Genomic DNA, 27,756 nt, shown 5'->3' with positions numbered 1-27,756 from the left:
CGAAACATCACCAATGTAAATAATTTTATTATAGTTTTCATGCAAAACATTCTGATTTTAAAATTTAATCATTCTGTGTGATCTACATTATCAATTTATAATTCGACAACGAGAAATAATTAAAGGCTTAGAGATAAAACAGAGTGTTTGTATTTAGAATGATCATACGATTGATTAAATTTCTGTATAAAATGGTATCGGCTATCATTATCAAAAACGGTAATTAGAATAAATTGCGAAACATTGTAAAACGAGTAAAACCCCGAACAATACTGATGATTAAAGAGAATAGTTTAATGAATGGTTCGTTACGAACAATTTTGCATCTTCAGTTTAATTTTATTGTTGCATTATTGTGTCGTGTTTTGTAAAATAAAAGTATATAATATTAATATAGAAAGAAATACATGTTTGTTAAAAGTATGATCAAGCTATAATGGGTTCACTATAACTACTTGCTTCGATATCATTCAGAGAGAGGTAATCATACTATTGAATCTCTTTTAATCCGTATCAAGCTGTTCAGAATTTCTGGAACCGTTGGTGATATTCATACTGCACACCATTCACAATTAGACTGTCTCACGCGCGATTCGATAACCGTCTTCAGAGACTGAAGGGAGACTATTTACCTTTAGTCTCTGAAGATGATAACTTGGTTATCGAAACGGGCGTACGTATCATGTTGAATATGTACGAGGGTGATTCAAATATAAAGCGGAATTTTTGGATAAACGCGCGAAAAATTTAGTATAGTAAAAGTGGCTGAACTGGATGCTGGAGTAGTCTGTTACGAAGAGTAAAAAGGGGACCGCCTAACCTCGCTTTTTAGTGTTCTTGTAGCCATGAGCGACAAGGATAGACCAGTGTCTGATGTTTTTCGTTTTTTGATCAAAGATAATGTAAAATAACCTGACATTCATTGAAATTTACTCGAGGATGAATATCTCTCCAAGACTTAAGTGCACCATTGGTTTCCGAAAAGGCTCGGCGTTTCAGCAGACATTCACATTCTGGAAAGATTGCACGTATCTCCTGCAGCGGCATGGAGAGGAAGGAGAAAATGTATTTCACCGACTATTTCCTTCGAAAAATTTAAGCCAACCAAAAAGCTGTAATATTTTATGTTTACCTAGCAACGATCAAATTTCAGCGATAATACTGCACTAGTGCAAATTATCGATAATTTGCACTAGTGCCAAATTTTCGTCTAGGATGTAAACTCATTTTGAAATATTTTTTCACGAACAAAACTGTTGTCAATAAGTTACCGTAGATACCAATTCAATGCCAATATGATGATCGTCAACTACGGTATAATTTAAAGAATAACAAATTTTAAACACAGAATTAAGTTTATTTTAAATTAAATTTTTCTCAGGAAATAGTTTGCCAAAATGCCCAATCGTGCATGTCAAATTGTCTCATAATTTCCTCTTGTGCGCATTCGCGCACTCGAGAAAATTAAATTATCGACAATTTGACATGCACTCGGGACATTAATATTGAATATTCACCACAGACAAGATTTGGTTATATCACTATATTCGGGAAAGTCAGCGCGCGTCTATGGAGAAAGACGCGTCAGTTTAAACCAAGGTTACACTGTCAGCTAAAAAGATGTTGTGTAACATGTTTTGGGACAAGAGAGGGGTAATTGCGGTCAATTTTCTCACTGATCAATGAACTGTAAACGCGCAGTATTATAGTAACCCCCTATAAACAAGGCGAAACCTGTCTACAGATAAAAACGACGCGATATTTCAAATTTTAGTGCGAAATTGCAGCAAGACAACGCTAGACTGCATACAGCCCGGCTTATGATGGAAACGTTGGACGAATTGGGTGGGGAAACACTGTAACATCCTCCTTATAGTCCCGATTTTTCGACATACTTATTTATTTGCTCAATTGAAATAGCAATGCGGATGTAAAATTCTTAGTAAGCGAAAAATTATCTAGAAAAACTAGCTTTGTACCTCAATAATAAAATTTTTAATAGCAAAATTTCGTTTCATATTTGTTCCAATGATTCTACATTATCTTTTAAATATGACAAAAATTAGTGCGAAGTGGGCGCCTGGAATTCGTAGTACAAAAGCAGCATCCGATTAATAACAAATGATGAAACTATGGCCTTTTACTAAGATCCAAAAAATATTCCACGGAGTGGCATCAGGGAAACCCATGCCACAAAAGGCGGAGGTCACAAAAAGTGATGGTTACAATTTTATCGAGAGTATCTATTTAGTCGACTTTGAGGAATCAAATACAACCGTGAACGCAACATATTAAAGCAGTTGCAACAACATTTATCTGAAACTGCGTGGCAAAATTAGCCACTTGCTTCATGCCAGTGCTCCAATCCCCACCGCTTCGTTTTTCAAGGCTATTGTACAAGAATGTGGTTGTACAGAGATTGAACACCCACCATATAGACTTAATCTAACCCAATTCGAGTATTTTTTGTATTGAAAATCGTACTAAGGAATGAAAAATTTAAAAATTAATTTGAATGAGCTGTGTACGAACATTTTGACTCTATATATCGAAGCATTTTTTATATGAATAAGAAAAAAACAACAAGCAAATTGAGACCATATATGTCAAAATCAAACGAGTGGTACCGATATACGAAAGCCCTTATACGACGTCAACGCTCTAAGTAAGTGAGAAATTTGACGCCGCATAATAGCCTTCTGTATTCATCAGGGTGTCAGCCCATTAGGATTTAGACTACTAATTACTGATCGTTTTTTTTTCCAAAATTGGATCCTCTTTACCCTTGTCTGCTACTCCCTAAGTATCCACTGAACGTGTCAGTCGTCTAGTATTCTTTTTAGTTATGCCAAGTACTATATCTAGACAAATTTTCAGGCATACTATCGATCGTTTTTTCCGTGGTTTCACCCATCGGAATTACCCCCTGTATCCACTAGAGTGTCATTTCACTTGGTAATGTAACTAACGACACCAAATGGATGCTTTACGATGGAGGAAGTTCATATTACCCATCACTGTGAAATTCCGGCTTTAGACTACTAAAAATGCATTATATTTTTATACTTCAATAGGAGCTTTAGTCAGACGTTCTGAAAAGTATTTAGAACTAAAAGGAGAATATATTGAAAAATAATCACAGATTTTTTTTATTCTTGACCTTTCTTTCTATGTTAGGATTAGAACTCATCGACTACATTACGTATCTAGATCAGTTTCCTAGCTCGTAACTCTCAGTTAATTAATGTATATATTGCTGAACAGAGGATTAAAATCCCTTTTCAACAAGGTTCCACACGACCCTCTTTTTTATTTACAATTTTCGAAGACATGCTTATAATTCAAAAGGGGTGCTGTAGGGGGATAATATGTTCAAGTGGTAAATTGTAAATTTAAATATAAAAATCGACCTGTTTCAGGTTTTTTCACATAGTACATAATTATGCTAATATACACAAAACATTGACCGGAAGCCCAAATATGCATTTAGCATAGAATCTTCTCTTTAATCATTCTTAAGTTGTTTTTTTTTCTTGGAGAATTTTATTTATTCAATAATAAATCGTTTAGAAATTTTATTAATGGAAATCCGGAAAATATGAATGTACAAAATCAAAATAAAACACTCAGCAAAATTAATTGAATGGTCTCGTGAACATTAAATAAATAAAAAAATCACCAAATCGCATCATTTATTCACAGTACACGCGTATTATTGCCAACATATTTAAGTAAACAGCGACAGGAAGAGGACAATACTTAACGTTACAATGACAGTAAAATATGCAACAGCTGGCGATAACTCTTTTAAAAATAATTCTTATCTCCACTTTGTTGTCCGTGATGTTGTTTTCCATGGTGTATCTTAACTTAGAAATTTTTTAATATCAATTTATAAATGATTACAACTGTAACGTTTAAATAATTTGGAACGCGACCAAAAATTCCTATGCTCATAATGAAAGTAAGTACTAGATGTTTCATAAACATTAATTAACTGAGAGTTGCGAAAGTGTCATCTTTCTTGTGTTTCTTCATACTAATATTATCTTTCAATTTCGGTCGATTTTGTGCTAGTTAACAAATCAAAATTGTGATAATCTATATAGATTGGATAATAAGAATGTATTATTTGCGGACTTCAATTAAAAGATTAATGTGATTAAAGTAAATTTTACACTATCAAGAGAACTTATTTATTTATTACTTATTTATTATTGCCGTTATTTGAAAACAAGTGAAAATATGATCGTACTTTCGGCGCCAGAGACTATAGAGAATTTTTAACTGTTATTTATCAATCAGCAACAAAATTTAAACTTTTTTTGACACACGAAAACTTATACCAAATTTTGAACGTTCTTTGTCCAGCAAACAATAACATATCAATGGAAAAAATTCACACATCAGGTTTCTTTGTGACTCAAGATAGGCATTTATGCGTCGCGGCATGCTTAATATCAAAAGCTTGCAGTATATTCCTCCATTCTTCAATAGTGACCTCTATGAGTTTGTTGTGATTAGAAACAAAGGGACAATGACGAATACTCTTTCTGAGATAGTCCCATAAATGTTCTGTATGATTCATTTTCGTTAGGGTTAGACATCATGTAATTAGCCAAGAATCCGTCTAGCCGTGTGGGAATGAGCATTGTCCTGTATAAATTAAAAATTAGGCCCAACAAACGGAGCAAAAGGCATTATATGCTTGACAAAACGTATAGGGACCGATTCCGTGCGAGCATCGAAGCAAATTCCTTCCCAAAACATTTTAGAGTCACCACCAAAAGGCACTTTAGGAGAGATATCACAGCTGGCAAATCTTCTCCTTGCCTTCGCCAGTCAAGCTCACATCCATCTGGAGCTCTAGTTTCATCGGAGAACAGAACACGTTTCCAATCTCTGATGTATTCTTGCAAAATTTAATTTCTGAACTTTGTGTTCTCCGGCAAGCAAGGGTTTTTTGGCTGGTCTTCTGTTGCCTCAAGGTTCCGTTAGGTGGCCATTTTGATAAAGGGATATTGACATCATGTATGCATGATTTCCAACTAATTAATCGTAATCGCGAAAATAACGCTATCGCTTTTGACATCATTTTGAAAAATTGAAATTTAAATTTTCCATTTCCTCAATTCTTTAATTTCGAAATTCATTGTAGCGATCAATAGCTAAAGAAGAATGAAATTAAGAAAATATATACACTTTCAATAGTAAATACTTTTCATGAGGCGCTTCTTCTAGAAATCGTTCAATTTCTTCAGAACTTTTTTAAACACTTTTTTTCCGATTTTTGTTTCGAACATGTTCTTAGTTTTACAGAACAGGGACCATAAAGTTACTAGTTCTAATTTTCTTGCTAACTCTCCAAAATAAAATAAGTGGATATGTCCACCTTGATTCTGGTATTTGGAACCATTCGCGGAGGTTTTCCAGCCAGGATTCTTGCTTTCTACCCAACCCTCTCCTACCTGATATCTTGCCTTCCACGATAAGCTGTAGCGAACCGATGACTCGTAGGAACAAAATGTATTAATAACGTTTTTTATAGATAATTTTATGATCTACAATTTTTGTCTAAGGTATTTTTTTGATAAAACTTATCGTTTTGCTGAAAATCTCGAAAAACTAATTTTTTTACCTTTGACCTTAAATAACATTTTTTCCATACAAGGGAATGATGGGAAAGTTTAAAATTTTAGTTTTAATTATATTTTAAACAGATTTATTGATTTTTAGCTTGATGATAATTTATGTAGCGTCGCTTTTAGTTTTTGGTCTAATTTGAAAGAATTAAAATTGAAATTTTATTTTATTTGTATCTTTATTTAATTATTATATTTTTATGTAATAATTGTAATAATTTTTTGACAATAAAGGATTTCTCTATCTCTCTCTCTCTCTCAAATATCGGATGAATTTTGAATAATATCTGAAGATATATTTTCAAACTCTAAGTCTTCGTATTTCATTATAATCAATATTTAACTTTAACAAGTTGATAGCAATAATAATTGTGCAGTGTTTTAGTCGCGTCGATATTGCGCTCTAACCGTCGCGTAACAATGCATGGTGAATTTTAGTCACCATCTTAGTAAAAGCGAAGTCCATGAACACTAATTCCCTGCAAACATAATTTCGAGAGTGTGATGCAAATACCTTTCCACAAAAAAAAACAAAAATTTTGGCTTTTATTACGTTTCCTTCTTACCATTTCATACCCAAAATCTTGGTTTATCACTTGAGATAAAATTTTTCCATTCCAGTTCAGGCGTTCTCTACATGCTTAGAAATGAGAGGAAGGACAAACTGAGAATGGTAAGGGAGTAAGATTTCAAAAAGTTGTAATAAACTGTTCGCATTGTAATTGACCTACCTGCCCAGTTCTGTAAACCATTGGTCCCAACTGACTTTGTACACGTGAATCGTACCTTCAGAGCTAAAAGCCTCAAAAGGTAATTCTGAAGTGTGGTCCTTCTTCTAGAAGTTCTGTATTTCTAGTTCTTCGTTTACGATCTTTTTGATTTAACTCACAACTTTGCACGGGTGATATCTCCGAAGAGAGTACGCTGAGGAATTTTTTTTATAGGAAAGACCCTTCATAATTTTGTACCTTCATGTCATAGATATTTTGAAAAGTGGATCGTTTGATTATAGTATATAGTATATAACTTAGTGGTCACGTTATTCGTAAAATTTGGACGCCTATTGCCTTAAAAGACCAAATATAAAGCTTGCTTACTTTTTTTAGTACAGAATCTACAGAATCATAAATTACTATTTGCATGGTTTAGAACGCTGCTCCGAGAATTTTTTTGCTCTAATGTTAACTAAAGTTTTGATTAACAAAATTCAACCGACACAACTCCTACGAGAGATGTACGGTTCACGTCCGCCCTTATAACAAGTTTTGCAAATGACGTAATTAATGAAGCAAGTTGATATCGACGGGCGTACATACATAATTGATGAAGATATCGATTCTGTAATTTGCTTCCCTAAGAACGAGATACTTTAATCAACTCGGAGAATTACTCGCGGTATTGCGGGTACTTGAAATATTATTTAACAGTTAATATATTAAACTACGATGAAAATAATCTCGTTAAGTAAAATGATGAGGTACAGAAAGTTATATGTACGTTTTGACGTATATCGCAATCGTTTTAACAGAAAATTTGTTTAATAAAAATAGAATTTAATAATACAACGTCAAAATATCTTTGTAAACAATATTTTGTTTATTTCCTTGGCATTAGTTAGACAAGTCCTTTTTTATATATGTCTTTCAAGTTGATCATAGAAAAAGCATTCCTAATTTGGTTCAACAGATACCGAAGCCTGACAGCATTTCATTTACCGTACTATAACCGATTGTGAAGAAGGAATACGTTGTCTGAACTTCCTAAAAATTGGAAAACCAAAGAGACCATAAATTATATTCCGATAACTTTTGGAAAAATAATTTGATGAGGTTGAAAACCAAATAACATTTGATTGCATATATACAATCTACTCAAAAAAATACCGAGTAATAAGTAAATGATATGGTTTCTTGCTTAATGACTTGAGGCGGACACCTTCCACTGATGGATCTCCGTAGATCAGTCTATGAGGTCTTCTAGCCAGCGTCTTTTCAATCTTCTCTGATCCATTGAATCAGTGAGACGCTTGGATATTAGTGGTTTTCGTTGCCGTTTTTCTTTCTTATCGCTGATGTCTGAATAACTTCATTGATGGTTGAAATACCAAGGTCTGTGTGTAATGTGTGGTTGCTTATAAACCATGGAGCATTAGCTATTATGCGAATTATTTTAGATTGTAAAGTTTGCAGTATTTTGGTGTTTGATGGTTTACTACAACCCAATAGCTCTATGCCTTATATCCATATTGGTTTTAGGAAGATTTTGTACATGTTACAAAAGTATCTTATTTTCCATTGTTAACTGCGATCATCTGCCGATTAGCCAGTTCATATTTTGAAGTTTTAGCTGTAGTTGTGTTTTTTAGCTTGTATGTGTTTCTTCCAAGTTAATTTATAGTCCAAGTGCAGACAAACACCTCGTTTTGTGGTGAACGCGATTTGTGTGGATTTGTCAGTGTTGACTTTCATTCTCCACTGATGTAGCCATTCTTGTAGAACATTTAGGTGGTATTGTAGCGTTTCTCATGCTCTTGTATGGTCTGTATCTGAAGACATTATTGCAGTATCATCTGCGAAGATGGCGATTAGAGTATCGTCGGTAGTTGGAATATCACCATTATACATAAGGTACAGATAAGGACCAAGGACACTTCCTTGGGGAACTCCTGATTTTATGGGTTGATAATTGGATAAGGAGGTTTGGACTTTAACTTGTATATATCTATTACTTAGGTAAGATTTAAGTAAAAGGAAAATATGATGGGGTAATTTCTGTTTTATTTTGAACAGTATTCCTTGGTGCCATACTTTATCGAAAGCCTGTTGAAGTGCTTGCTTGATATTATTCACTAATCTATAAAACTGTTGGATTGTCGAGTGTTAACACTGTTATCTCTGCATTTGAATGTTGAATATGTATATATGGCTTGGATCGGATCTGTTTCCAGATGGAAGCATTTTAGCCACGTTGGATTAACTTTCTCTTGACTTGTGCACTTAGTCCACTCCCACCATTACCATTGATAAAAACTGAATTTCTTTTATTATCGATTTGTTCTTAGAAACAGTCAAAGAACTAATTTGTATTATGAACTGTTGCAAAAAATTATAAGTTACTAACACTTACCAGTGCAGTAGTTGTTATAATGGATCTACTAGTTCACATTCAAATTTTTAACTTTGTTGTTTAAATAGTGTATTCGTAAGTTTAATAGCGAATCATAGTAACTGATGATAGATGGTTGATAGCTCAACTGCACTTAACCAAATAACATAAAACAATTTTTGTTATGCGTACTATTGAGCTGGACAACTAACAGAAACGCGCTACTGCTATCTGTGGTGCCCTTTAAGTCAATTATTTTATTCTTTTATATCTCTATCTATGTATACACCCTGTACACTAACTGTTAATTATTTATAACCAGGTCACCTATGTTTTGGTGATATTGCAATTTACTGTCTACGTAGGTAAACTATATCGTAATTATGAACCAATATTATTAAGACAATAGAAAAATGGTAAAGTTCAATCGCTGTTTAATTTCTACCCCTCGTTATGGCTTAACATTTCATATCTAACAGAAACTACAAAAAACCTCCAGAGCTTTCTCTTTCTAACAGTATACATTTCAAGTAGTCATTTTTTCACAGAAACCTCCCCGGTATGCCACAGCTACTCCAACATCTGGTAAAGGCCGCTTGACATAGTGGAAGTCAAAATATTTCATAGATTAATATATTAAATCATTTGAAATTAAACCAGTCTCTTACCTTACATTATAACTGCCCCTAACAAAGCTGAATGAAATGAACAATAAAAATATTATCAAATCGATAATGTTGCAAGTACGAGATTTTTCCTGAAACGATCAGCTGAATTTCATCTGCACACGCTTTTGATCAAGAAATATTGCTTCTTGCATTGCATGCACGTTGTCTTGCATCACGTCAAGAGACCTTAACAAGTCTTCGAAACCGTCGTCGTCTGCTAGTGAATAGACACAATCGACTCATACGGATTCCCTTTCATTTCAGGGTTTAGACAGACGTCCATTGAGGCCGGTTATTGACTCCATGAATGGTTTGGAAGCGTTACAATGTGTAAAATGGCCAATTAGCTTGTTGTTGCAAAGAACCTACCAGTAACATAGCACAAGCTCACTCCTAGCACAACACTCGTAAATGCTCAATATTTTCTACAGTGCCCACTGTGCTCGGGGTACAAGATCTCTCATCAGCTTTTACCGACTGAATAAACATTTTGATAAAAATTTATTAAGAAACCTTTCATTTTTGCAATTTACAATTTTGATTTGATCCTCATACAAAGTTTGATACTATTTTTCATTGATGTGGAAAAAGATCAAAACGTAATTGCAGTTCAATTCCATATTTTTTTAATTGATGAGCGCCGATGATAATGGTGAAATTTGTGCTTCAATCACATCACATATCATAACTTTTTTGAAAAGCAGAAAAACACGAGAGCTAAGATTCGAATGACACATTAGTTCCTTAATGTCTTTTTACTCAATTTTTTATGCCTGGTCGTATCAAAATAGCTTTCAAATCGAAAAAACGTTAGAAACGATTAATCTCACGGCAACAATGACACAATTCTAGGGGAAACTCACAATTCATCTTATTCATTCTGTTTTTTTTTTAATATGCTATTGTTAGAAATCATAATCTGTTATACACGATTAAAAAACAGCCCCAATTGAAGGAGAAATTAAACTTTTATCGAATACTGTGTAGTGAAAATCTGGGGAATAAGAATCTATACTGTGATTTTAAATAAATTAAATCATCAGAATTTTACATAAACATAGATTTTGTCCAATTGAATAGTCTAGTTCGATCAGCATCTGCAATTTTGTGCACTAACGATTGTACTAAAATTCTGATGGATGTCTGCAAAGTTTCCGACCCAACAAAAAGACAAAATAATCATTTTTATTTCCCAATATAGCTTCTCCTTACAAATAATCTAAAATTCTCCTCAAAATAGCCGTTTAGGTATACGATAATGTTCCCGTCTGATGAAAATCTCTCTCCTGCAAATGGAACTTCAACGTTATGAAACAGGAAAAAGTCGCTGCAAACTAGATCTAGTGATGTGAGAAGGTGCAACTGAGTGATGGAAAAGCATTTGAAATTTATTCGCTTTTTCCATTCTCCCTTCTCTATTATTTTTCTACCTTTTTCAAGATAGGCGATGAACATAATCCCATGAGTATCCGAAAAAAAATATTGGTTGTGGAAACCGTTTTTGTCTTTCGGAACAGGTTGGCCCTTTGCAATCCACTCTTTTGACTGTTTTTTCATTCAAGAAGTGTAGTGGTAGATTCCAGTTTCATCTACAATTATGAATCCAACTCAGTTTGCTTAAACATCTGGGAAATGTTGATTCGAAATTGTTTTAGGTGGAAAGCAAACGCAATACCAAACGGACGGAACTTTTTTTGATAGTTTTTGTAGTTTACGGTTATTTAGTATATTACAGACAGATTCTTCACAATCATCATGTTGTGGTCGTCCATTTTCCGATTGAATATAGGTTATAATTGAAGCGTAAATTGTATACTGAATTTTTGAAAGAATTTGTGTCAAAATAAGTGAATTTGTAACTGAATTTCTTAATTATTCAGCAAATATGATTGATTTTTTTGCATCTAATGTAGTTTCTACAAACTTCACTAAAGTTATACCACTAATCAATCACCCTGTATACATCTAAAAAGTAAGTCACTTATAAATGGAGACGTAAAGTACCATCCGCAGAGGTAGAGTGAATAAGCAGCACCATATTTTGGCTGTGAGGAAATCGTAATATTTGATGGTACCTACAATGAGACTCCTACTCCTAAATATCCAAAACACAATCATGAAATTTCGTTGCAATCCTGGTTATTTTTCATGTCAATTTGCTAGGAATGATGAACGTGATGTTTGAAAATATTTATTGTACAAAAATCAACAACTGTTGAACTAATTTTTTACATCGCTTCCGAAATTTTTTAGCAACATGTCATAACGTAGCAAAAGTTTTCGTATACTTTCTTCATAGAAGATTTCCACTTGTATTTTTAACCTTGTTCTTCCAGCTCGTCGTCATCCTTTAAATTTTGACCACCAAGGAAAGGTTTTAGGTGAAAGGATAGATCTGGATCCGTGCCGTACGGAGGATGATCAACTCCTAGTAATCATTCGCATTTTTCTCTGTATTGCTCTACAAAATGTGCCTTCATTCTATTGATTACCTTCTGAGGTGTCATCACATCGTGTCAAAAACTGAAGTGCATTGTCCATCCGCTGTTGTTTAGTAAGAATTTTGAGTAGGTGTCCAACTTGAGAGAAGTTTTCGATAACAATTTCATGAATTAGTGATCGTGATATTTGCGAAAATTCCATAGCAAGAGTACTGATTGTAAACGTATGGTATTACTTAAGCTTCTCTAAAATTGTGTGAACCAGTTCATCAGTAACTAAAGACAAGCGTCCACATCGTTCTTCATTGTCCTATCCCATCTTTTAATCAGTGAATCACTCATAGTATTTTGTAGATCTTCCGATGTATTTAACTCAGTTAACTTCCTATGATCGAATTTTATAAGCGGCGGTATTTGTAATTGAGTCTGATATTATAAAGAAGCACGTCGGAAGCGGCGATCTGAAAATGGCTGCCGCTGATTGCAATAAAATCGGAACTTCTTTTTCTTTCATCTGCCTTATCCGGTGTTCTTGACGATGACCATCACCATAAGCTGTACGGTTCCTTGCTAAGCGAAAAAAATGTTCACCACCTGACTACGACTGTTGCTTTCCCTCGGAAAAAATTCTATTTTCGAAAGCGCTCATTTTGATTATCTATTTTGAGATTCTCACACTTTATGAGCTACAGGATCTAGGAACAGTAGGATTTTTTCCCTGCTTCGAGGGGTAAATTATATTTTCATAATAATTACGGGTATATGTCGATTTCTCAAAAAAAACATTTTTTTTTATTAGTTTCTTTCTCAATTTCTAGGTACGCAGCTTTAAATTATTTAAATATTGTTTTTTTTTCGGAAAATTGAAAAGAAAAAAAATAATTTTTACCGCGCGAGACATGTTTTTGTACTACACATTTTTAATATCATTGAAAAATAAGTCTTCTACGAAAAAATGTATAATAACATTTTTTTGTGAAATTTTTTTGCAGTCATTTTTCTATCAGGTGAGGAAACTTTTTTATATTTCGTTATTTTAATGAGATATTTTCGAAAAAACTGAAAAAACTTTGTATTGCTTTAATTATTTAGCATTTTCAAAAACGATAGATCTGAAAACATTGATTGATCTCAAAGTACCTCCTTTCAAGTTTAATTTTCAACCATAATTGGAATATCATGGAAATACTTGGCATTCTAAATAACACATTTCTATCATACTGAAAGTCATAAATAGCAATGCAATGATAAACTCAGAAAAAATTCGCCTCTTCTCAAAAGAAACAGCAGATATGGCTATTGAGAAATATCCATGGTATTATATGCAATCCCAGTTGCATAAAATTTTGTTGTCGGGAGAGGCTTAAGTAGTTGTAAGAATTACAAGCCTTTCAAGATCAGAAATTCGAGAAAATGTCTCATATATCTACCAAAGAAGATTGTTCCACAAACTACTGAAGACTTCGGTTCCTTTGATGACGAATATGAAAACCGAACCAAAGATAAGGCACTAGCAAATCAGTGATGCAGCTGAAGAACTGCTAATTTAATTTCTTTTCAAATTGAACAGCTTTTGACTTTGAATTCCTAGTTTTATTATTTACAAAATTGTCCAGTTTTTAAGCTTCATTGAGTTTCTAATTGTAATTATTATTCAATTTAAATATACACTTCAAATAGTGGTTGCAATTTGCTTTGATGAGAACAACCTATCACGACAATTTCAGAAATTTTTATCTTGCCAATAATCTTCCAATTCTTAGTTTAACTTAACTCTGGGTCGAATGAGAGCGGCCCCAGGTTTAAATGTTAATACGTTCTTGGGACATTGAATCTTTTCCACTATTTGGCCATTCGGTGCGCACCTCGATCTTGCTATTGAGTATGAGCTGTAATGGACGATGCGTACCACCTCTCATGTCTTTCGGCATTTCACTGTCGCCAAGAATTGCCTTTCTTTGTAGTACATTTACATTTGTGTCCATGAAATACAAAGCATTCTTCTGTGAAGCCGCATTTCGAATACCTCCAGTTGGTTCATCGCCCTGACCTTTAGAATCCACGGAATTTATATTGTGAATTCACCTCGTATATAATTGGTAAGAGTTAATGCGGAATTTTGTGCTTAAAATTAGATTCTTTCTATACGTACAACAAAAATTACATTAGTTTTAAAAATAACTTATCTAATTAATGTTTAATTTCCGGCATTTGAAAAGAGCAGACCTACATCCCATTGTGATTTTGATTTACGTTATAAAATTGGAATGATTCCCGTTTGTTTGCTCAGCAAACAGTTTTAATTAGGATGGTGTTATGGAATTTTCAAAATAGAAACATCTTTGTAACTATAATTAGATTGTTTTCGATTGTAGTTAATACATAAATAAATCTAAATTAGATTTTCCAATCAGAAGAAAATATTTAGGTGTGGGTTTTCTATCGATAACAAGTAATAATTCACTCGGAGCGTTATACGTCAATTAATTAATGGATTGTATAATAAACGGTAAAGCAGCTGTAAACATTATCTGTAAGTATCAGATGTATTCAATATTTAATGGTCAATGGAACACAAAATATGTTTCTACGAGGACAAATGACAATGTTACTTTACTACAATAACACTGCCCAAATAACACACACTATTTTAGTAACGACTTGCTTTATAAATATGCATTTGTATGGAATAAATTCAATTTTATTGTTATTATGTACTATGCAAAAAAACATGAAGCAGGTCGATTTTTATATTTAAATTGACAATTTACACTATGAAAAAATTATACCCCTCCAGCATCACCTCTGAATTATAGATAGATAGATAGAGGGGGGTCGTGTGGAACCTTGTTGGAAAGTGATTTTAGTCCTTTGTTCAGCAATATGAATCAAAATTGAAAAAATTAATTTTTAACATCAAAAAACTTTACGTAGAATATACTTTACAATTAAATTGAATGTTTATAATGACCACCATTCACTTCTTGACAATTGGCGATTTTGGAATTCTTGTACAACATTTTGTATGACCTCAGGGGTTATTTTATTAATTTCTTCCGTTACCCTGACTCTTAAATTAGCAATACTGTCTGGTCTATTAAAATATACTTTAGATTTTAAATAACCCCATAAGAAGTCATCGAGAGAAGTCCAATCGGGGAATATAGCCGGCCATTCGATCGTTCCACCTATTGGGAAAACCTCGTTTAAATAATTTCTAGCTGTACGTGCAAAATTCGGTGGAACTCCTTCTTGTTTGTAGTGAATAGATCGATCTATCTCATTTGGATGATTAACATCAGAAAAAAGTCTTTGTAATGTAGGCACTAAGAAGTTAATCAAAATATTCAGATAAACCTCATAATTTTATTGTTAATGATACCAGACCAAATGATCACTTTTTTAGGATATTAAGTGTGAACCTCACATATCCAGCGATGATTTTCTCTGCTCCAATATCTATAGTTCTGTTTGTTAACCGTTCCGTTCAAATTAAACGTCGCTTTATCAGAAAAAACTATTCTGTTTATGAACTGCAAATCTGTGATCATTCTGTACATCATCAGTTCACAGAATTCTTGCATTCTATCAGGATTATCTTCATTTAACTTCTTAACCAACTGAACATTGTAAGGGTGGTATTTTTCTTGCAAAACTCTCAAAATAGATGATTTACTTACATCATTGTCGGTGGCAAGTTCTCGAGTTGTCTTATGTGGATTTTTCTCAATCTCTAGAGGTACATCTAATTTTTTTTTCATCAGTAAATAGAACATTTCAAACTGGTTTTTCAATTTTTTTACTTGTCTACTTTCACGAAATTTTTTCTCAATTTTGCTAACTGTAGACTGCGAAACGTGTTAGCCAGGATATTTATTATAAAAAATTTAACAAACCTCCATTTGAGTTTTTGTTTTATTATCACAACCAATCATAATTAATATGTCTATTCTTTGAGTCTCGGAAAAATGAGCTGACGTCTTTTAGTAACTTTAAATACCTAAATGACGACTACTAGATTCATATCAATTGTTTATTTGGTTTTTTGACTGAGTGATAGGCCCACAAATACCGCTTTCTGTAAGGGATGTATAAGAAGTTTTATATTGCCAATAGAACTTTTCTGAAAATCTGGAAAATATGATGGACGGTCGACTAATCAGAAACCTGTCTGATGTCAACATTTGACTTACTCCGGCGTTTCTCTTCTAGCGCTACTATCGGAAATAAATAGCCATAAATTTACGACTTTTGGGTGTTATCGAATTTTATATAGGTTTAAATAGTAAAGACACTATCTTAGATTATGAAAAATACTATACGGACAATAATTTATTTATTAATAAATTTGAATTGGAATTGAGAAACATAATTAAATCCGCCGCGCGTCTACCATTTCTAAGCGATTGTCTGTTATCTTTGTGTTTCCTGTGGAAATCTGTTTCTCAAGAATTTTAAGCTGATAAATACGTCAATTAATAAGGATTTTCTTGGAAAATATGCAAATCCACTTTGGTTAACGACTCTTGTCCTCATTATTTATAACGCGTTTCATAAAAACCGACAAAGATGATTTACGAGTGGTAACAACCAAATAGAAGTTTATGAAGATCAATTTCTCTTAAATATTCAGTTGCGAATCCGAGGACTTCAGGAGCAACAATTAATCAAATGTGGTGTGCTCGTTCAAATGAAAAAAAAACTGACAAATTTCACTCACTACTCTCTCTTTTTATGTTTATGTTCGGCAGAGTAATAAAATCTAATTACTAATCCAAAATTAGTACGGCCATTTTCGTAAATGTACCTAAGCTAATACAAGTTTTCAGTCTTCGTTTTTTGTAACCATAAGCTGTACAGAACAATAGAAGGTTAGGCCAAAACCTCCATGTAATGATGATTACATAGCCGTATCATAAGATGTATAAGTACCTATTTAGGAATTCCAAGTTACGTATTCTTAACAGTTTAATTTAGTTACAATTTGCAAAGTGCAGTGTGCAGTTTATTTTGAATTCTACTGTGATTATGGAAATTTGGAAGGGCCGCGTAAATGCAGGAGAATCAGTCCTTTAACAATTAATGGGAATACATTACAGACAATTATTTATGTGAAAGTGTTAATGACATAGCGGAATTAGTAGTAAGCTTGGTGTTGGGAAATATACGATTAACAGAATTAGTAAAGTATATGCGTTCTTCTTTAGAAAACAATTTCTGACAGTAGACAAAGTTCTTGTTACGTTTGAAGATGATGAGGATTACCCTGAATTGAGTAGAAGAAACACTATGGAAACTCAAAAAAGAAATAAGTTTTCGCCGGAAAAGCATTCCAGAAGTAAATTTTAATAGAAAATATATTGTCGTATCCAGAAGAAATTGCGTGAGGATTATGAAACAAATGAGAAACCAAAGAAGAAATATATTTCATTTAGACGCAACATGGATCAATTCATATGTTATGGCAAAAATGGATATTCGGGCAAATGTACACAAATATTGTGTAGGGATTACTTAGGTAGTAGATTATACAGTTACGTTTTGCGTTTAACAGGTACCGTTTAACCTTCTATTAGTGCCTCTGCCTAATTCCAACCCTACTTCAGATTCGGCTTAACCATGCGCCGTAAGGCCAATGGTGTTTAGTTTAACGCATCAGTATTTGCTGTTAAGCCATAAATAGTGTTCATAGTATTATAAGATTAGTAATAAAATGGCGACATTCACGCCAACGAAAAATTGTCCTCTATCAGAGATTGAAAAACTTATTATTTTAAATGCAATTACCCAAAATTTACTGTACAAGAAACTGTCGACCGATGTTCCTGAATGACTGGAGTTGGAAAGTCCACCGTTTTTAAATTATTGCGTGTGAATAAGATAGCAGGCCAAGTGGAACCTCCCAAGAAAAGTCCAGGCAGACCAGTAAAAGTCCTTGATGAAGACACCAAAAGTGTAATTCGAAGAAAAATTCACTCTTTTTTGATTTTAAAAAATAAATACCCACCCTAGATAAGATTTTAATGGAGCTTGACCAGGATAACAGTATTACGTTGATAACTAAAAAACTTTTATATAAACCACAAAATTGTTCGCTGGCGACGAAAATACTTAAGAAGTATAAAGCAGTACAGAACAGAGCAGAAGAAAATGTTTTATCTTGATTAGACGTGGATTAATGAAGGTTAAACAGTACTAAAAATGTGGCAAGACAAAAATATAACCAGTGCTCGCCAAGCTTAGATGGAAGGCCTGTCAACGGGTATTAAGGTGCCTTCAAGTAAATGGAAAAGACTAATAATCGTCCATATTGGAAGCGAAAAGGGATTTTCAAAAGAAGGTTTGCTAACCTTTCAGTCGTACCATACGGAAGATTACCACGATGATATGGATTCGGATGTTTTTGAAGACTATTTTGGTGAAATGATAAAATATCTTCCGGCTGATTCAGTAGTAGTTATGGATAACACAAGTTATCATTCTCGCGCATAGAGAAGATTTCAACTTCATCTTGGAGAAAACAAGAAATTATTGACTGGTTAACCACCAAAAGTATTGAATTTGAAGATAATTTGATAAAAAAGAACTATTAGCAAATCTACATCGTTTTATGAAATACGCCGTGGAAGATATAGCAGAAAAACATAGTGTAACTGTGTTGTGAAAGGATTTGTAGCAAGACACAACACAACATTCAAAATAAAAGACGTTAAGCCACTGTTTGATCAAGCCATTAAGGAGGTGACACCAAAGAATTGGTATAGTGGGATCTTGACTATTTCATCGATCGGACCGACGACCCGTTAATTATAACGTCAAGAGGAGATGACAGTTCCTCAGATGACGAAGAATATTATGATTTTTTATAATTTGATTTCTGTATAATGTATTTTTTATATGATGTTCAATAAAAAATAAGTGTACCTAGTACTATGTACATAATGCCTAATTTTTATTCTGTTAAAATAAAATTCTTTCCTTTTTACGAGTATCCTACCAGGACGCCTTTGGCACACTATTTTCAGCATTTGTGAATGGATAACAATAGGCTAAACCCATATATTGACCCCAACCCGGGTGGTACTTTCTGCACTTGATAAAAAGGAAAAATTTTACAAATGAAAGTGTCTTAAATTTTCGTTGGGTCACTCTGTGGTCCCTTTGCATACCTAACGAGATTTTATTACTCTATACCTTACTAAATAAAGCAACATTATTACTGAAGCAGTTATGTTGTATTTATCTTTATGTGAAACATGTCAAAAAAAGGCAAACGGCAAGAAAAAAAGAAAGGAATTGTGATACAACCAATTTTGACGAGTGAAATGAATTCTAGGTGTCAAGTGGATGTTATAGATTTACAGACACAACCAGATAATGAATTCAAATATATTTTAAATTATCAAAATCACTCTTTTGGGAGCCCCATCCATTCTCCAATGTGATAATGGTAGGGAGTTTGCAAATAAAATTATCCATGAATTAACAAATATGTGGGATGGTGTGAAAATAATACACGGGAAGCGTCGCCATTCCCAAAGCCAGTGCCCGATAGAGCGAGCGAATCAAGATGTTTAAAATAGGCTTACAATCTAGATTATCACCAACCAAACAACCAAGTGGTCAGAAGGTTTAAAATATATTCAATTGATGAAAAATAAAGCTTTTCATGAGAGTATAAAGCAAACTCCCTATAAAGCTTTTTTCGGAAAAAGAATGAAATTGGGTTTGAAAACATCAAATCTACCTATGATGGAATCTGTTAAACAGCTAGAAACAGAAGAAGAGTTAGAGAAATTGCTAGAAGGAGTACACACAGCCAATTCACCACATAGCAAAGTCGCAGAAAACGATGAATTTGCCATTGAAACGTTAGACATAATTTTGGATGATGGTTTATTATGCAACCAAATTGAAGAAAAAGATATAAGTTTTGTACTAAATTCTGTTTTAAACAAGAAAAAAATTTTAATTTATAATGCTCAAAAGAGAGCAAGAGAAAATTAAGAAAATCAAGCCATCAAAATGTGTAATATTTTGAAAAAAAAAAATTTCCTACTGCTGTGATTGGTGACAATGTTAGAGCTTCCATTCCGGATGTTGATCGTTGTAAAACGGAACCAAAAAATTAGATTTACATTGTTTTGTCTAGAAATGACGACAAAAATTTATATGAATTAGAAACTAAACAGGGAGTTTTAAAACAATCTTATTCTAGACATGAATTTGCCATTTGCGACAATATATCATATGAAGATATTCCTCAAGATGTTGAAAAACCGGTAAGAGAAATTATAGAAATGCAGTCTCTTAATGATGGACAATATTTTAAAAAATGCATCGGTAAAGGAACATGTTCCTCAAAAAAATGCATCTGTAAAGGAACATGTTCCTCAAAAAAATGCAGTTGTAAAAATGCTGGTATATTATGTAATTCCAAGTGCCACAATAGCGATTCTTGCTTAAATTAAGAAACCTTTTTTCGTTATGAAATTTATATATCTTCCTTTATAGTTTTATAAAATGTAACTGTTATAGTATGTTATTATTATTATTTGTTTGATTACCATTGTATTGGTCCTGAAAAACTAGGAGAAATTTTCGTTATTAAAGCCTTTTGTATTATGTTTATTTAAATAAATATTTTTTTACTGCAACAACATTTTTAATTTATTTATATTCCAATTTTTCTTAAAACGTGAAGGCAAGAGTACACATTCAAATATACCTAACTTTTTGGGAAATGTACACATTTTACGGTAAAAGTGTACATTTCTCAAGAGTGTCCATTTATCGTAACACATACACATACACCAAATAAATTTTGGGAATATGAAAATGTTACAAGTAGAATAACTTATCTACGGGTTTTAATCTACCAATAAGTAAGGGGAGCAGATTGATAATCGGCAATTCAAACGGTTTTGTTAAGGTCATAAGGTTAGGTTAAGTCATAAATGCTGATGTTTTTGAAGAATGGTTCGAACAAATAATAGATCTTCATCAGAACTGTATAACAGGTATAGATAATGTAACTTATCACTTCTAGAAACCAAGTGGTTTAAAAAAGATTTACAGATTTGGCTAAATTCCAAAAATATCAAATTGTGTGAGAAAAGAATTTTATTCTTTCTATTACCTTCATAAAGAGAAATTAAATTTATGAAATTGTAGAAAATCATGTTATGACGGTGGTTAGATCTCCGTCATAACACGGCGAGCTAAACCCGATTGCACTGGTATGGGCACAGATGAAAGAGAAGAAAAAAAAAATAATTCGTTTGAAATGAGTAACGTTAAACAGTTGTATTTATGGAGGATGTAAATATTATGAAGCCTGGATCTGGGAAAAGGCTAAACGATTAAAGAAGAAGAAAAATGTAGAAGTTGAACAATTTGCGAAAATCACGTGTCACTAGATGGCGCTAAATTTGGCTTTTATAGCGGAAAACAACAATACAACCTGTTTTTTTTATGCGTTTTTAGCGATTTTACAAGAATTTTATTTATTTATTCAGCTTACGTTATGTTCTGAACGTGTTAAGAGTGATTAGCACAAAAAGTTGTATTCAAGAATCGGTCTAAAAATGACGAAAATTGACGAAATAATTATTACATTATTAGAGCGTGAAATATGGTATTATATGGCCTAGAAATAACAAATTTATTTAAAGATTGGAAATACAATTCTTCATGTAAATACGGGAGGAAGAGACTTTAATATATACACTAAAAGTTTTACAACATTTTTATTGTTTTCGAAGTGCACCTTATGGATGTGTGGTTGTTTTCATCCCAGAAAAGCACTTTAAACAGGTATATTATTTTATTACTTAGACCAAAATTTCAAATAACATTTTCTATTGTTCATGAAACAGCAAACTTAGTTCGTATTCTGCCTTTGTTTTTCACCTCTATTGAAGTTTTAACGAAAATTAACAGATGTCGCGAATATCGCTGATGAAATGATCATTGTGAATATTGGTTGCAACAGTTCATCTTCTGATTCATTCTCAAAAATAGCTTCAATCTCTGGCAATGATAATTCGGGGAATAAAAAAATATTTAGCCGTTTTAGACAAAACAGCAGCTCCAAAAACCTCGCGAAAATTTAGAATACTTTGAATAGAAACTGATGTAGGAATAAAATTTTCAGATTTAAGTCACCTTTAAGTTACCTAGGTAAATGTTAAGAAGCTTTTCGAATTATATTTTAGAACTATAAACATATAAAGACAAAATTTTGAAATAGATAATTCGGAACAATTTTTTGCATTTAATTCTGTTTAAGTGTATATGTGCCGAAACGAAAAAAATGAACTCAAATGACATGAATTGACGTGAAACAACATACAACATACATTCTAAGTACGGTTTTACGTACAGGTTTAGAAACCAATCCCAATTTCTATATAGCGGCTTGGATCTCTTGTTGTAAGGATTCCAAGTGTTTGAAATAGACAAGGCGTGGCGCTGCTATCTAGAGATGCTAGCAATATTCGTGATAGGGCACGGTTACATGTTTGACCTTGGGGTAGGGCAGACATGAAAATTTTAACAGCAGTTTTACTACTATTATTATTTGTACTTTTATATAATTATGTAAAATATTAACTACATCGAGCAACATCAACAATGGACATCATTTGGCTTCAATGGATGTCAATCGACATGAATGGATAAAAATAGACATCAAATGACCTCAATTGACATGGATCGACGTCAATTGACATCATAAGACATCAATTAACATCAAATGACAATGAACGTCAATTCGTGTCATTTGAGGTCAATTTTATTTCATGCACCAATTATTATGAGATTTGTCAAGAACTTATGAAAAGAAAATTATTGAATAAATGAAATTATTGCTGTTTTTCTTGTTTCATTTTTCATGGAAAGATGTTTGTTAATATTTTTTGATAGCTAACGGTAGAAAATGCGCTATAGTCGCTCGCGTCGAGAGTGCGACGACTTTTTACTTGTTAGAATAATATACAATGAAGAAATTGTATTTTCTCTATTCGTGAAAATTTTTTTTTGGTTCGTATTTTGAGCATATATTGTCATTTTGTGGTACATCAGTATGGTCTATAACTTAATTTGTGCGTTTTTTTTTTAAATTTAAACGTTTATTTAAGAAAAACATGTACAATAGTATTATTCAAAGTATTGCCCATCTGAAACTATGACCGTTTCCCACCTTTTTGGTAATTTGTCGATTCCATCTCAAAAGAACTGCGTCGGCTTGGCAGCCAAGAATGAATCAAGCCAATTTTTGATATCTTGCTGTGATGTGAACCGTATTCCATTGAGGGAGTTCTGCATCGACCGGAACAAATTGTAGTCAAAAGGGGTAAGGTCTGGGCTATAAGACGGGTGAGTTAAAACTTCCCATCCACTGTTTTCCAAATAGTTCTTAACCGGAATAGCAACGTGGGGCCGAGCGTTGTCATTATTGCCTCGTGTCTGGTCGCATATTCCGGGCGTTTTTCGGCTACTGCTCTCTTCAAACGGATTAATTGTATTCGGTAGCGTTCTCCATTGATAGTTTCACCCGGATTTAGCAGCTCACAACACAGCACACCCTTCTGATACCACCAAATAGAGAGCATTACCTTCGCACCATGGATATCCGGCTTTGCCGTTGCATTAGCTGGTTGACCGGATTTGACATATGATTTTTGCACTTATGCACTTGGGGCTGTTGTAATGGATCCATTTTCCATCACCAGTATCAATCGGATGCAAAAATGACTTCCTTCTGTTCTATTCCAGCAGCATTTCGGACATGCAAAACCGCCTTTCGACGTCTCTCGGCTTGAGTTCATGTGGAACCCAATTTCTTGCTTTTAAATATATTCAGTTGTTTTTAACCGTTTTGAAATGGCTGCTTGAGTGACACCCAAAGATTCTGCGAGCTCTTCTTGTGTTTAGCAACAATCTTCATCGTGTAATGCTTCCAGTTCTTTATCTTTTTTGGCTGCCCAGGACGTTCATCGCCCTCCAAGGCAAAATCACCACTTTTAAATCATGCAAACCACTTTTGACACGTTCGCTCAGCTAGAGCACATTCACCATAAACTTCCATCAAAATACGATGACTTTCGGCAGCATTTTTCTTCATATTAAAGTAATGAAGAAGAATTCCCCGCAAAACCACTTTTTTAGGAACAAAGCTCGACATATTTGAGTGAAAAAAAAATTATTGTTGTTAACGCTTCAAATGAATGGCATGTACTGAAAAGACGTACAATAACAGCAGCTTTCCAACGCAGGTTCGGAATATTGGAACGATGTAATATTTTACAAGTTACGCCACCTCTTATCAAACCGTACGAATTAAGTTAAAAACCCATGCGCATATTTCATCAAAATTTTTCGCTTTTTTAATTATTATAAGCTGACTAAGAAATGAACTTTAGGTTTTTCAAATTTTATCTGTATTGTTATTAATGTTCTACTTTTTGTTCTAAGACAAGTAGATGAGTTTATGTCATGTTGAGTAGTAGTAAAAATATGAAACATTCTCTAGAGGGCAGCACATAAGTCTTCACACGAAGGCCGTCGACACTCAATGGACAGGTTCTAATATTTTTCAAATTCGCTTTTTTATGTATGGTGCTTGCAAGTCATAATACCCTAGTAATCCTGGTAAAGGCACGAATTTAGGAAAATTCTGTTTTTTACAAATGTTTGATTCTGATCGTTTAAAGTATGCAAAAAATCGCCAAATATTCTGTTACGAAATTATGTTATTATTCTAAGTGTACAATATTACATATTATTCCGACATTTTGTGGTAACGAAAAACAATAGGTAGATAAATTCATGCGAAGCTAATATAAAGTGAAGAAAGTACTCACCTAATTGTAGAGTATAATCCCAACTTTCCGAGTCATTCTTGTGAACGTTTAGTTTATCGGGCTGTAACAATAAAACAACATTGTAGAAACAACTTAATTTATTAGAAACGAATAATTTATTTATTCGCGGTGTATCCCTTATGTTGTTGAAAATCGAATTTGGTAGTTGGAAGGCATTCATATGAATTTTTAATAGCACACCAAACTGATGAAGGAAACCCTGAATCAAGTAAATATGTTATTTAGATAAAGAAAACGGAATCGTGAATAGAATTCTTATTTATCGGAGGGTATTTTATAATAACTTGGTGGATAAGGGAAAACAAAAGCCTGAAACAATAATGGAATAACAAAGACTATAAGTCCGGTTACTCATAGATTTTGTTTTCAATTTTTCACATAGTTTTTTTGGTTTCGGAAGTTTTTACAGAAATGGATTATCGAGCATTTACAATTTATATTTTACGTATACTTTTGTTTATTATAATTCTTTAATTTTTATTCTATCCAATTACAAGTACTTACTAAACTTCAACTGAACTTTTTGAATAGGATACTAGTCACAAAAATAAGAAAAGTCAAGTCAATATACTGTGTGGAACAGTCCAATGGAATGAATTAGTTATTGAATAAACGAAAGAACGTTTGGAAAAACACTTGGACACATCGATATGCATTTTCAAATGCGCTTTTTTTCTGAGAAACAATTTTACGAGGATGTATTGACATCTAGTTAGCCTAGACCAGTTTCATGCATAAACAAAATATTGCGTTACCATAGCAACGAACAATAAATTATTAGAAGTGTCAGTGTAAAGTAATCCAGAGTTACGTAATAAATTAAAAGAAAAAAGATGTCCACCGAAAATTGAAGTATCGAGCCATCACCTGTATTTAAAAGGGTTAAGAGGTAAGCAGATTTACGAAGATATGCTCAATACCCTTGGCGATAAATGTCCTTTGTATCCGACTGTAAAAAACTGGACTGCAAGCTTCAAAAGAGGTAAATTTTCCGTTAAAGATGATGACCAATCGGGAAGGCCAGTTAATATGTCAGTCCCCGAAAATATCGATGTAGTTCATGACATGATTTTATCAGACTGTCGAATTGGGCTAAAACGAATATCTGAATATTTCATAAGAACGCGTTCATCATATAGTTCACGTCAATTTGGACATGAGAAAAATTGGTGCAAAATGGATCCCCAAATGTTTGAATGTTGACCAAAAGCGTGCAAGGGTACATTTCTAAGATCCAGAATCAAAGCAACAATCGATGGATTGGCGACACTCTGGTTCTCCAAGACCTAAGAAGTTTCGTGTCCAAGAATCTGCTGGAAAAGTTCTTGCTTCTGTTTTTTGGGATCGCCGTGGAGTAATCATGATTGATTTTTTGGATAAGGGTAGAACAATAACTGGAAATTACTATTCTAGATTACTGACCACTCTACGGGAAAAAATTAGAGAGGAAACACGCGGAAAGCTATCCAAAAGAGTTTTGTTTTTGCAGGACAACGCCCCTGCCCACAAATCTCATGTTGCTAGGCAAAAAATTCGTGATTTAGGATTTGAATTACTAGTACACCCCCCTTATTCACCAGATTTGGCTCCGTCCGACTATCATCTCTTTCCTCAACTGAAAAAAAGTTTAAAAAGTCGTAAATTTCCTTCCAACGAGGAGGTAATAAAAGCTGTGGAGGTCTGGTTTGCAGAGCAAGAAGAAACATTTTTTTGAAAGGTCTAGAGACGTTGCAGGTTCTAATAAATGTATCCAATTAAGAGGATTTTGAGATTGAAATTGTGTTTGGTTCTATAGTAGGCTAAGAAGTTTTCAATATATCCTCGTACAGGTTGTATCATCTGACAGTGTCTAATACCAACTTATTATAAATGCAACTATCTGTATTATTTATCTTTGTATTCTTTAGAAAAGTCTAAATATGATTCATGTCCAATTAATTATAGGTGGATAAGAGTAATAGATTGTATTGTTGAGTATTCCTCTTGGAGTGGTATGAGAAAATAATCTGTACCATCAGTATCTGCACCATCATACATACATTCTGCAGATGGTAATAAATTAATTAATGTGTGAAATAAAGTGTACAAAAGTCGTAATTAAACTTAAATGTTACACTAATTTCAAAACTATCAACAATCACATGATTTTTTTACTTTAAGTATTGCGACTGAAAATGCCAGAAAGCAGAAAGCCATAAACTTTATCGAATCCAATCAAGCGAACCCTCTGAAGTGGAGGTTCGGAATCCGTGATTACAGAACTTTTCTTTGTGCACTAGTGTTTAAAATTGATGTTTCATTTTGTCCGCTCATTTCATATTTTTTTTCACTTACAGAATAGAATATCACTTTTATCCCACATATCATTGATAGTTATTTATTATAGAAGGGAAAACAGTACTAGATTTTAGCTTGAGGTTGTACTGAAAGCTATGATTTAGTTTTTCCCCATGTAGAAAGATATGCAGAAGAAATTGTATAAACGCTAATCCAAATAGAGAGCTTCGGCATAAACAATAAATGGAAACACATCGAGGAAATGATAAAGAAAACGGTAGAAAAAATAATACCAAGAGAGAGCAAAAAAGAAAAAGAAAAAATGGCTGGACAAATAATCTAAAAGAAAAATGGGAAAGAGGAAACACATGAAACAGGTGCTGCTGAAGAGACGTACGATAAGCAAAGAAGAATAACGAGAAAGATACAGAGTAAAAAAGAAACAGGAAATGGGAGACAGAATAAAATGCATTGAAGATAGATTTATAAATAGAGAAATAAAAAAATTCTATCAATAATTAGAAAAGAGTAGAGGAATCGAGCAAGAGAAAACAATTTTAATCAAAAGTGGACATGGCAATATAATAGATAAGAGCGAAACTCTGGAAAGAAGGAGTACTTGTTAAATACAAAAATCTATCAATTGATTAAAAGTATATGGAAAAATGAGATAATTGGAGAGATAAAGGGATACTGCAATAATGGTGTCAATATACAAAAAAGTAAAAAAGGATGA

General features: G+C 33.2%; 1 protein-coding gene across 1 annotated transcript in view; it reads right to left on the bottom strand.

Annotated features, from left to right (window-relative positions):
• Positions 1-27,756, bottom strand: part of LOC130893347 (heterogeneous nuclear ribonucleoprotein L) — a 358,788-nt gene that overhangs the window by 144,311 nt on the left and 186,721 nt on the right. Inside the window, exon 5 of the mRNA XM_057799361.1 lies at positions 24,723-24,783. Coding sequence (XP_057655344.1) covers positions 24,723-24,783 — 61 coding nt within the window. The remainder of the gene's footprint in view (positions 1-24,722; positions 24,784-27,756) is intronic.

Source organism: Diorhabda carinulata, chromosome 4, assembly GCF_026250575.1.
Source record: "Diorhabda carinulata isolate Delta chromosome 4, icDioCari1.1, whole genome shotgun sequence".
Taxonomy (NCBI): domain Eukaryota; kingdom Metazoa; phylum Arthropoda; class Insecta; order Coleoptera; family Chrysomelidae; genus Diorhabda; species Diorhabda carinulata.
The sequence above is the reverse complement of the archived record's forward strand: the minus strand, read 5'-3'. Positions and strand labels throughout refer to the sequence as shown.